Source organism: Sceloporus undulatus, chromosome 1 (genome assembly GCF_019175285.1).
Source record: "Sceloporus undulatus isolate JIND9_A2432 ecotype Alabama chromosome 1, SceUnd_v1.1, whole genome shotgun sequence".
NCBI classification, from domain to species: domain Eukaryota; kingdom Metazoa; phylum Chordata; class Lepidosauria; order Squamata; family Phrynosomatidae; genus Sceloporus; species Sceloporus undulatus.
Genome location: NC_056522.1, coordinates 376,898,102 through 376,910,203, shown reverse-complemented (window position 1 = coordinate 376,910,203; position 12,102 = coordinate 376,898,102). Strand labels below are relative to the sequence as shown.

Below are 12,102 nucleotides of genomic sequence, written 5' to 3'. Positions count from 1 at the left end.
ACTTCAGCGTCCAGAAGTCCTAACTAGTATGGCCAATGCTCAGGGATTCTGTGAGCTGAAGTCCTAAACCCAGATGAGCAGATTTTGATAACCATTTTGTGTAGTAAACCAAGTGGGCAATGAGTTATTTCCATGATAATAAGAGCTCTACTGCCATCTCCTGGTCCTTAGTTCTCAGGACATGCTAACAACCAGTTTGGTGGGTGGCCTGTACTCAACGTTTGTCTCTCTTGTTTTTTGGAATCACGTAGAACTTTGGGGAAGTTCCAAGATAATGTTTCTAGGAGAAGTTGGGGAATCTTTAACTCATTGTCACGCTTTTGTGCTTGTCCTCTGCAAGTATTTTACTTCTCTCCTCTTGTGTTGCCCCTGATTCTCCCTGCCCCTTCTTTGGGCTGTTTTTCCCCAGGGATTCCTGTTAATCAGGATCACATTGTGACTATGATAACAACCAGACATGTTCTTGGTGTGTTTGTGTCCTCAGGAGCATTACAAGGAATGAGGAGGCAAAAGAAGAATCGGTGGCAAGTTTAGGACTCTCATACTCAGACCCACTAATTGAAGATATCAACCAAACTAGAAAGGATCCAGAAGAAGAGAAGCCTTCCCAGGCATTGCATAATTGTCACTTACTATTTGATGTTCTTTTGGTGCCTGTTTATCAAACCATTTCCTGTATTGCTATGTACTGTATATGCATTATCCTACTTGAGAGTATGTATTTTCCCTGGAAAATGATTAACTCTCCATTATGAAGCCAAGCCCTCCCTCCAGTCCATCTGCCTTGGTCCAGGCCTTGAAGGTAGAGAGGAACTGCTGGACCTCTTACCCTTTCCCTCCACCACTCCCTTCTCCTTCTGTGTCATGTCTTTTTAGATTGTAAGCCCGAGGGCAGGGAACCGTCTAACTAAAAAGATTGCATGTACAGCGCTGTGTAAATTTACAGCGCTTCATAAATAAAGGTTAATAATAATAATAATAATAATAATAATAATAAGAAGAAGAAGAAGAAGAAGAAGAAAGATGCAGCCACCAAAACAGGAATTTCTAAGCTGCTGGAGGGCAGGAAAGTGAGCGAGGCAGTTCCTTTTGCAGCTGCCTGTTGCATTGTGCCCTGCTACTGGGAAAGAGCAGGACACATCATCATTCACTTCCCTGCTTTCCAGCAGCTCAGAAATTCCTCTGTTTGGTGGCTGCATGGTTTCTAAGCTACATTTTTTTCAGGGCCTGATCAGTCATTGCTATGATGCAATGACTGTAAGAGTGAATTTGTATAATTATGGCATTATGTCAGGTTTATGGCATCATAATGACTGAACAGGATGCCAAAAATTCTAAACCAATTGTAAAATGCACAATTGCCATGTGGAATTAATATCTGCATGTGCAGTGTACCTTGCACAATGTACATCTTCTGGTGCAATGCACAGTGGCAACATTGCTTCTGCAGCTTTCAGCTGAATACACCATGACTAAAAGAGTACTTCACATGTGTAAAGAAACATATGCATAGGTAAGTCACCAACAGGATATCAGCCAACATTTACAGAAGTTAAAACTCTACCAAGAGGACACTGCTCTAGGAATTTTCTAGGTCCTCCAGCGTGACTCTTTGGTCAACTTCCAGAAGTATACCAAAGAGTCACAATGGAGGACCTGGAAAGTGCCTAGAGAAGACATATTTTGTTGAACATGGGAAAATGAAACCATGAATACTGCTCCTGCAGACATGGAGGTTGTACTGTAATAAAAGCTACAGCTATTTGTCACTAGGGCCCGGTATAGACTGCCTGAAAGCAGCAGTCTGGGACAGATTTTATGGTTTGGGAATGCAAAGTGACCGCATTCTTCTGAGCCTTATCGTGTGGTGGCAGCTCCATTATGGCATAGCCCCATCCACATGGGGGCCACCATGATGACACAAGCACAGCGTAGCATCCATATGTCACAATGCCACACTTGCGTCATCGACGTGTGACAGTGATGGCGTCCGCCACACGCACCAAACTCAGGTTCTTTTTGGTGCAGAGAGAGGCTGCACAGTTTGGCTGCTGTGACGTCCCTCAGGAGCAAAAACGAGCGGCTCCAGCCTGCCTTTTCAGGGCAGTCTGCTGAGCCCCTAGGATTGTTTTAACACAGTTTGAGAATTTAAATGTAAAATGAGTAAAAACTCAGCACAGAAGACAATTGAATCACAACAAATACAGGTGTATTGAGCCGAATCGATCTTAAGAGTACTGGTGATAGGTGGGAAGATTGTTGCTTTTGCCATTCTGGAGGGTGGCAAGGCACTTTATGCTGATGTAAAGGTCTTCTGTCTTCTCTGGTGTGGCAAAACCATGGCTCCAGCTGGACTGGCATCAGAAGGAAAGAAAGAATAAAAGGAAAGACTGAACAGAGGCCAGGGAGTGGTCACTTGGGCTGCTGCCACATTGCAAAAATAAAGCAATTTGACATGATTTCAATTTTAATTCAGTGCTATGGATAGTTTGGTGAAGCACTACAGCTCTCTGACTAGTAAGGGTAAATATTTCACAAAATGACAAATCCCAAAATTCTGTAGAATTGAGCCATGGAAGTTAAAGTGGTGTCAATCTGCTTTATTCATGCGGCAGTAGCCTTGGATTCCTTCAACCTTCCATCCTTTATCTGATCTGTCCCTTTTCATAGCAGTTTATCACATGGGAGGCAAAGCGCCCGCATCCTGTGAATAAATGGGGATTTAATCCCATGAATATCCTGAAACAATGGGATTGTTTTCAGATGACACTGTGTGACGTCGCCATTATCCCAACATTAACCTGTGAATAAAATGGCAAAATAATGCCAGGTTTTTTTTGGGGGGGGGGGGGAATCCCAAAAATAAAAAGTGGTGCTATTTTGCTGCTTTATTCATAGGTTAAAGTTGAAATAATGGCAACATCATCTGAAAACAACCCCACTACTGCGGGATATTCACAGATTTAATAGCTGTTTATTCACAGGAAGTGGGCGCTTCCCTCCCATGTGATAAACTTCTTAGGAAGAGCTCTATTACCCAGGAGCAAAGGCAACTCACAGATTGAGAAAAAGGGTGGTGCCCTGTCACCACTTCTGCACAAGTGAGTACTGATGTCTGGGTTCAAGTCTATTAAAAAACAGAGAGAGTGAGAAAGAGAGCATGAATTCAGGATGGAAAAAAGAGATTATAAAGGGGAAATGGCAAGTGATAATCTTTGAACTCAGAAAATGCCACCCTGAATGTCTAAATATGTAAATATCCCCCCCCCCTTTCCCCAAACTGGCAACCCAAACCAAGCCTCAGTGGGAGAAAATTCTGAACAGTCTAGAGGCATTTATCATGATGGGGGGGGGGGAATTGGGGGCAGAGGAAAGATTAAGCATTCTCATTCTAGGGATAGAAATCCTTGACTATTTTCCAGCCTTGGAAGAAGACGACTATTCCTCTGCACCATCTTCTCTGTGTTTGAATGTCCCAAAGTGGTGCAGAGGAATTATTTTGCATAAGAAACCTGTTTTCTGGCACATGGCTTTTCTATGCAGAATAATTGCACAAGATTCTTACTGATGATCTATTATCCTTCCCAACAGGGTTTCCCAACTGTTGAGAAACCAATTTTTCAACCTGGAAACAAATCATGATAATATTCTTTCCATCTCTACCCCATTCTACAAAGTGGGATTTTTTTTTTAACCTGAAAGGGGCCATAACTTTGGACTCTGGCAAAACTTTTGGACTCTTGTCTACATTCTAACATCCTTCTCCCACATATGATGCCATAACTCAGGGGATGGAGAAGGTTAAACCCTTGGGCCCAAACATACTCTGAATATGACTTTCTTGCCATCTGAGCCCCACGTGTGGAAAGACTCATTTATATATGCGTCGTGCTGACTGCATGAGATCCATTGTTTTCAATGGGGTTCGATCACATGCGGTATTTGCCTTATGTGTGGGAGGGGGGTCCAGAACGGATCCCCTGCATAAGGGAAGAGTCCACTGTATATATATGGCTGCACCCAGCAGCCATTTGCTGCTATTGTAAAGCTGGGGAAAAAATTAATCTAAAATCTCATATTGAAAATTAATCTAAAATTGTGTGTGTGTGTGTGTGTGTGTGTGTGTGTGTGTGAGAGAGAGAGAGAGAGAGAGAGAATTTAGATTTTAGATTAATTTTCGTCCCAGCTATATAATAACAGCAAAATGGCTGCCGGGTGCAGTCTCACTTACTGGCCAAAATGGTCACAAACTGGCCACCTGGGGTACCGCAAAAACCCCTTCCATATCTATTATCCTCCTTGCAGCTGTTGCCCTCCCAGATGTCCACCATCTCATATGAGAACGTGATTTATTTATTTGATTTATATGCCACCTTTCTCCCAATATTTGTCCCACTCAAACTGGCCTTTGTTGTAGGTTAAAGGAGAACAGGTAAAACGATCTGTAGTAAGAAATATTTTAAAGCATTTTGTTGTTGTGTGCCTTCAAGTTGTTTCTGACTTATGAGTGCATCCACATTGCAGAATAAAAGCAGTTTGACACCACTTGAACTATCAGGCTCCATCCTGTGGAAACCTGGGATCTGTAGTTTGGCGAGGTATTCAACCTGATCTGTCAGAGTGCTCTGGTGCCTCACCAAACTACAAATCCCAGGATTCTGTAGGATAGAGTCAGGGTCATTAAAGTGGTGTCTTTAATTTTGCACTGTGGATCTACCCATGGCGACCCTAGCATGGGATTTTCTTGGCAAGATTTGTCCAGAGGCAGTTTGCCTTTGATTTTCTGTGATTTAGTTCATTTCAGTTGAAAAATCATGTTGAAAAGGTGGAGCATGTCCAGAGGAGGGCCACCAGAATGGTGAAGAATCTGGGAACCTTATGAGGAAAGACTTAGGGAGCTGGGTATGTTCAGCCTGGAGAAGAGATGGTTAAGAGGTGATATGATAGCCCTGTTTAAGTATTTGCAGGGATGTCATAGAAGGAAAGAAAAAAAAGTTTGCCTATTAAAAGACAAAAACAGCTATCTATATATTTGTGGAGTTAATAAAGGTTGGACAAGAGTTTATATATCAAGCATGTGTGTGTGTGTGTGTGTGTGTGTGTGTCATATGTTACATGTTATATCTATGTAGATATTAGTAAGAGTGTCTATGTTTTTTGTAAAATTTTATGTGTTTTTTGTAATATGTGTATAATTTCAATAAAATATTTTTTTAAAATGTGGCAATGATACTTACAAGCGATTACTCATACAGTGCTTGAACTGACAAACTTTCTAAGGCGGTGTCAGGCTGGGATGTAGCGTAGGGGACAGGGTCTTGGCTTCTGCTGCTTTCACTGGCAGGGGCTTCCTTTCTTTCGGGTAGCTCTCCCCACTTGTTGATGACATAAGTCACCAAATCAGCAGCTGCCTGTTGAAGGTCTTCGCTGGGCCTCTTCTGAAGCTTCTCAAGCGCTGAAATAACAGACGAGGATTAGACAGTAGCTCTGTGCTTCGACAGTGAATGGTGGCAGCTCCAAAGCTGAGCTGATGTAGATACATCCTCCAATTTATCATTATAACAACAATCTTCAGTGGGCAAGGCTGAGAAAAAGCGACTGCCTCAACAACATGTTGCTCTTCTTCAGGACTCTGTGCAGATTTGAAACTTCTGTCCAAATTTGATGCTCTGTCCACTGCATCACATTGCCATCCCTGCAACCTGACCATGGCTTAATTCTATTAATGCTCTGCAATGCAATTTTATCCTAAAATTTCTGCCAGGCATTCTCACATTAAAAAGAGTATCTGCACTATGTGTTTCCAGGCTCTTTTTGAGCCCCACATGCATTGATTTGATGTTAACATGTGCTAATGGTTCATGCAACTTGCTGAGGATACAAGTGGAGATCCTTCATTGAACTGGGGGCTGGACCTCATGATCCATACTCAGAGCCTCATATAGCTACACATACCTCTTGTAACTTACTTTGTCCTTCATCTTTCATACCTCCTTCCTTCCTACCAATATAAATCTATTCTTATTCTCCGTTTGCTTTTCTTTTACAATCATTACTTTTGTTGAACTCCATCTACTTTCCTCTAACTTCTTCTTCTTTAAATCATGTCTTATACCTTTTGCCTACTGACTTTGTTCCCACAAGATGTATATATTTGCAGTCTAAATCTTTTAGGTGTTTAATTGTCCTGCCATCTTTCCCCATCTATCTTTCAGAAACCTTACCCCCATAAGCCATCCCTTATTAAACCGTTCTAAAGAATTATATCTTAATAATTGAGTTAGTCTATCCATCTCTATCCTATCTTAAAGTTTTAATAACAGGTCTTCTTGTTTTGGAATATCTCTCCTTTTCCTTTTTGGTAGCAAAAACAACCCTTGCTGTTATTGTCATATAGAAGTCAATCTTTTTAGATGAAAGTTTTTAGATAGTTTTATTTATGGCCTGTGACAGAGAAGGCTAAATATCTCACAAAACCATGTCTCAGGATTCCATAGCAAGAAGTCATGACAGTTAAAGTGGGGTCAAACTGTATTATTTCTGCAGTGGAGACGTAGCCAAAGAAGCTTTACGTCTCAAACACAAAGAAGGATAAACTCTGTGTCTATAGACCCAGCAAATCTCTCTGGGCATAGTTAGATCCCAGAAGGCTAAATACATGAAAAACAGTGTTTTACTGTTTTGTCTAGCAATTAGAGCTGCTGCTGTCCTTGGTAACTATATACAGGTGCAGATTTGGAGAAAATTCCTTTTTTTAAAAACCCTGCAAACCCCAGACTTTCCCGGCCTAATTGCTGGGCAGTTCTGGGGCTTGTAGATTTTTATTTTTAAAAAAGGAATTTTTCCAAGCTCTGTATAGATGCATTTTTGAAAATCATGTACCTTTCAGCAGAAGCTGCCAAGTTGCTTCATCTAGATCTGTTATCTGCATGCTTTCCAGGATAACTCCTAAGGAAAGAAAGGTTATGCAAGGGAAAAGTCAGGCCATCAGGCAAACTTCCCCGGGGAATTTTTGTTATTTTAAGTACTTACTGGTAAAAAATAATTTAAGAACAATTTATTTCATGTGAATCTTGCCTTTCTCTTGGTATAGGACCTCACAACATAGTAGCTCACAATACAGGATACAACTAAATGCAGTTAAAACAATGGATGATGATGATGATGATGATGATGATAATAATAATAATAAATATTTATTACCTGCCTCTCCCCATGGATTGAGGCAAGTAGCAACAACAATTAACAGACAAACATCAGTTAAAAAGACATTAGTGAAAAGAAACATCAGTTAAAAGGGCCAACAGGATATATACATATTTAAACGATCTACATTTAAAATTTACAACTTAAACATCATCTGAATAAGCCTGCCAGAAGAGACTGGTCTTTAATGTTCTTTTAAATTCAGACAGCATATTCAGCTGTCAAATCTCTTCTGGCAGGTCGTTCCACAATCTAGGGGCAACTGAAGAAAAGTAATAAAGTTAAAAAGCAATTAAATAGACAACCATATTGAAAACATTAATTTAAAGCAGTTAAAGAGGCAGTTAATATAAAATAATAATTGCTGTCATTCAAGTCATTTGTTCAGAGTAGGTTTGCCACTGACTTCTTCTGAGGCTGAGAGAGTGTGACTTGTCCAAGGGCACCCAGACGGTTTCCATGCCCAAGTGAGATTTGACTCAAACCACTATATCACCCTGGCTTTCTTAAAATCATCTTCATCTTCATCATCTCCTAATTAAACGTCTTGCAAAGGCTAGTTAACAGTCAAAGGTCTTGGTAAATAACTAGTACTTTGACTGCTTGTGGAAAGAAGCAGGGAAGGCAACCAAGCATCCTGTGGAACAGGACTGTACTTATCTCTCATATCCTCAACAACTCTGTTATCTGTGATGGTGATGCTAAGTGGAGGTAGTAACAATCTGAGTACAATGAAAGCAATAGCAAAATAGTGATAATTCAGTGCACGTCTGGTGGGTAAATTCTGAAGGCCATCAACTACATAGGAGTCTTGTTTATCCAATTTGCCTGGTCATTTCTGTGTCCAGTTCTGGGCTCCACAATTCAAAAGGGATGTTGAGAGGCTGGAGCGTGTCCAAAGGAGGGTGACTAATGGTGAACGGTTTGGAAACCATGCCCTATGAGGAAGCTGGGGATGTTCAGCCTGGAGAAGAGAAGGTTAAGAGGTGATATGATAGCCTTCTTTAAATATTTGAAGGGATGTCATGTTGAGGAGGGAGTAAGCTTGTTTTCTGCTGCTGCAGAGACTAGGACCCGGAACAATGGATGCAAGCTCCAGGAAAAGAGGTTCCACCTAAAAATTAGGAGGAATTTCCTGACAGTAAGAGCTATTTGACAGTTGAACACACTCCCTCCGAGATGGTAGAGTCTTCTTCTTTGGGGGTCTTTAAGCAGAGGCTGGATGGCAATCTGTCAAAAATATTTTGACTGTGAGTTCCTGGATGGCAGAATGGGGTTGGACTGGGTGGCCCTTGTTTTATGATTTTAGGGGGCAAGTCTTAAGGTGGGCTTGAGCTCCCATGGCCTGCCCCCAGTTACAGGATCCATGGGTCAAAGCAGAAGTCCACATTTTGAAAATATTTTCCAGGGGTTTTTTGTGGGGTTTTCAGGTTATGTGGTTATGTTCTGGAAGAGCTTATTCCTGATGTTTTGCCTCTTTCAGAACACGGCCACATAACCTGAAAACCCCACAAAAAAACCAACACAGATTCCGGCTGGTAAAGCCTTTGACTTCACGTTTTCCAGGAGTTTGGCTGCCCAAGACCCCTACCATTTCCCTGGGGGCAGGGGCTGAGCCTGTCCCGTGAAATGATCAGGCAAAATTGGACCACCAAAATGCCTATGCAATTGAGTGTGCCCTGAAATTATCCATCATTATTTTGCTGTTGCTTCCATGGTACTCTTTGCATCACCTATATCTCTCCCTTTCCCTGCCAATTTGCTTCTAGGTCCAGGAGATTTTCCAAACAGCCTTTCAGAAACTTCCAGGTTCTCTTTCTTTTTACCTGACATTTCCAGCGCTCTTGTTTGCAGTTCTTCCCAGCTGCTTTGGAAATATGTCAACGTCTTTCTCAGCAGCTCTCCCCTCAACTCTGGGTTGATATTAACCTACAATAAACCAAACATGACACTCTCTTGAAAATCCCATTTTGGGAGAAAGGCAGGGTATAAATCCAATAAATAAATAAATAAATTGCTAGGGTGCCAAAAAGCATGATCAAAAATCCCCATGATGCAACAACAGTTGTGTTTTTTTACAGTCATGAGCAATGCCACCAATTTTTTGCTGCCATTATTAGTCCTGAACACTGCAATGTGTACAGGTCGAGTATTTCTTATCCAGAAATCTGAAATTTGAAATATTCCAAAAACCAAAACTTTTTTTCATGGGTAGATGAAACAGTGGCACCATTGCTGTCTGATAATTTAGTGCACACAAATGTTGTTTCATGCACAAAATGATTTATATACGAACATAAATGAATTTAATGTGTTTAGACTTGGCTTCCTTTTCTGATATATTTCATTATGTATGTATATGCAAATACAGGTATTCCAAAATCCAAAAAAGTCCAAAATCCAAGACACCTCTGATCTCAAGCATTTCAGAAAACAGAGCCTCAACCTGTATTATCTCTTAGAAAACATGTGCTTTTCTTGTCATTTGGAGGTTTTCCCTTGCCTTCCACTGAGGCTGAGAGAGGGTGACATTCCCACTATGTCACTTGAGCTCATTATACAATAGGTTTCGGTTACAAATCTTGCAAGGAGAATACTTGCTAAGGGATCCTGGGATTAGTAGTCCAAAAAGTGACATTTCCAAATTCCTGAGGGGAGGTGACATAATTCAGAGGTAGATCATGGTATCATAGAGTTGAAAGAGACCCAAAGGGCTGTCCAGCCATTCTGCCATGCAGGAATAGGCAATAAAAATACTCCCAACAGTTGGCCATCCAGTTTCTGTTTAAAAACCTCTAAAGAAGAAAACTCCAAGGCAGCACCTTCTACTGTCAAACAGCTCTTACCATCATGATGTTCTTCCTAATGTTTAGGTGAAATCTCTATCCCTGCAGCTTGACTCCATTGCTCCTGGCCCTATTCTCTGGAGCAACAGAAAACAAGCTCGCTCCATATTCTTTCAAATATTTGAACATAACAATCATATCACCTTTTAACCTTCTCTTCTCAAGGATAAACATACCTAAGGGTTCTTGTAGCACCTTTGAGATTAACTGAAAGAAAGAAGTTGGTAGCACGAGCTTTTCTAGACTTGAGCCTACTCAGATGTAGGAAGTAGGCTCAAGTCTACAGACGCTCATGCTACCAACATTTTTCTTTCATTTAGTCTCAGAGGTGCTACATGATCCCTTTGCATACTGATTTTCCAGACTAGCACAGCTATGTCTTTGAATTCCAGTCAGAAATTAGAGCATGGATTCCCTGAATTTGGAGTCCAAACAAACAAACAAAATATCCCCCTGCACCAACTTTGGACCTTTCTCCACATAAATAAGCTTCACAAGTCTGTAAAAAACCAAAATTAGAGGAACTATAGAGCCAATATTTATTATTTATTAATATGGTGCAGTGATTTGAGTACCGAACTACAACTTTGGAGACCAGGGCTGAATCCTTGCTTGGCCATGGAAACCCACTGGGTGACTTTGGGCAAGGCACTCTCTCTCAGTCCCACGGGAAGGAAGTGGCAAAAGACCTCTCAACAAATCACCTTAGGTTCACCATAAGTCAGAAACAACTTGAAGGCACACAATAACAACAAGAACAAAGGAAACATGAGATTGTGGAGTACCGTTAACTAAAAATTTGCTGAATTATTCTTTTTCTTCTATGGAGTTTACCACATGGGAAAAATCCCATGCAGAAACTAAATTTAAACTGAAAGCAACCCACTTTTTTTCCAGATGACGTCTGTGTGAAAGAGAAATAACGCAAAAATAACCTGAATGCAAAGTCGTCAAAACTAGCTCATTTTTACTTTAGCTAAATTCTGAAAGTACAAAGGAGCTTTCCATTTGCGTTATTTTCACATTATTTCTCTTTCACGGCAATGCATCTGACAGACAACACCTGGATTTTAAAATCTCATTTCTGTACAGGATTTTACCAATTCACCCTCTATGTTATAAACTCCTATGTCAGGGTTGTATGGCTTGTAGGAGATGGCAACTCCCATCAGCCCCAGCCAGCAGAGCCAAAGGTGAGGGAACTCAGGTGCTGAAATGCAACGAACAGCCCACTTTCATTCTAAATAGGTTACTGGAGGCTAGACACTGGCTCTGGGGAGAGAGATTTTTGGCCACTTGTAGTCAGCCAATCATCACTATCCCTCCTTCCTCCACCTTTTTCTTGCTGCACTGAATTTATCTTCTGTTAATTCAAGATATACCCCCCCCCTCTCTCTCTTGCTCTCACTCTCTCTTTCATTCTTTCTGTCTCACCAGTTGCACACATATATGGCCTTGAAGATTCACGGGGTTCAGGTTGGTAACATGGTAAAGTTCTTCAATATAGACTCTTAGCTTCTTTTTTGCCCAAAACCTCACACACTTCAGAAAAGCAGCTCTGCAGGCCTGAAAAACAGGAACACAACTGTTTCAGGAGGTGCTAGGAAGCGCTTGAGAAGAATACACAAGAAGCAGGGATTTCAGTGCTGTCAGGGCTGTCTCAGCCACGTGGGACAAAAGGTAATAAAGACAGGGCCTTTGTCCCTGGTCCTCACATGGCCAAGAAGGATGGCTTCTGTGTGCACTAAGATCTCTCAATACCATCTTAACTGACAATGGAGTAAAATCTGAGACAGAATGTAGGCCTGTGACTCTAACATCTTCACCATTTTTCTCCTGTAAGATTTTTAACGTCTTTGCCAGATGAAGAAGTCAGTGAAGCTTTGAAGGCTTGCACTGTGGATTTTCTGCCATTTGATTAGCCCATAAAAATATCATTCTTTTGTGAATCTTGGGGTTTGTTGTATTTTGTTGTACAGCCAACATGGATACCCCTGAATATATTTTCTAGAAGGTGGAAGAAGCAATAAGAGGATTATTTTCCCTGGAC

At 41.1% G+C, this 12,102-nt stretch overlaps 1 protein-coding gene across 1 annotated transcript in view; it reads right to left on the bottom strand.

The window, feature by feature from the left end:
• Positions 1-2,218: 2,218 nt before the first annotated feature.
• The window catches only part of LOC121917749 (maestro heat-like repeat-containing protein family member 2B), a 75,528-nt gene continuing 65,644 nt past the window's right edge, over positions 2,219-12,102 (bottom strand). Inside the window, exons 37-41 of the mRNA XM_042443874.1 lie at positions 11,487-11,618; positions 9,033-9,135; positions 6,883-6,948; positions 5,238-5,455; positions 2,219-2,354 (exon numbers count right to left, since the gene is read on the bottom strand). Of these exons, the coding sequence (XP_042299808.1) occupies positions 5,244-5,455; positions 6,883-6,948; positions 9,033-9,135; positions 11,487-11,618 (513 nt within the window). The 3' untranslated portion in view covers positions 2,219-2,354; positions 5,238-5,243. The remainder of the gene's footprint in view (positions 2,355-5,237; positions 5,456-6,882; positions 6,949-9,032; positions 9,136-11,486; positions 11,619-12,102) is intronic.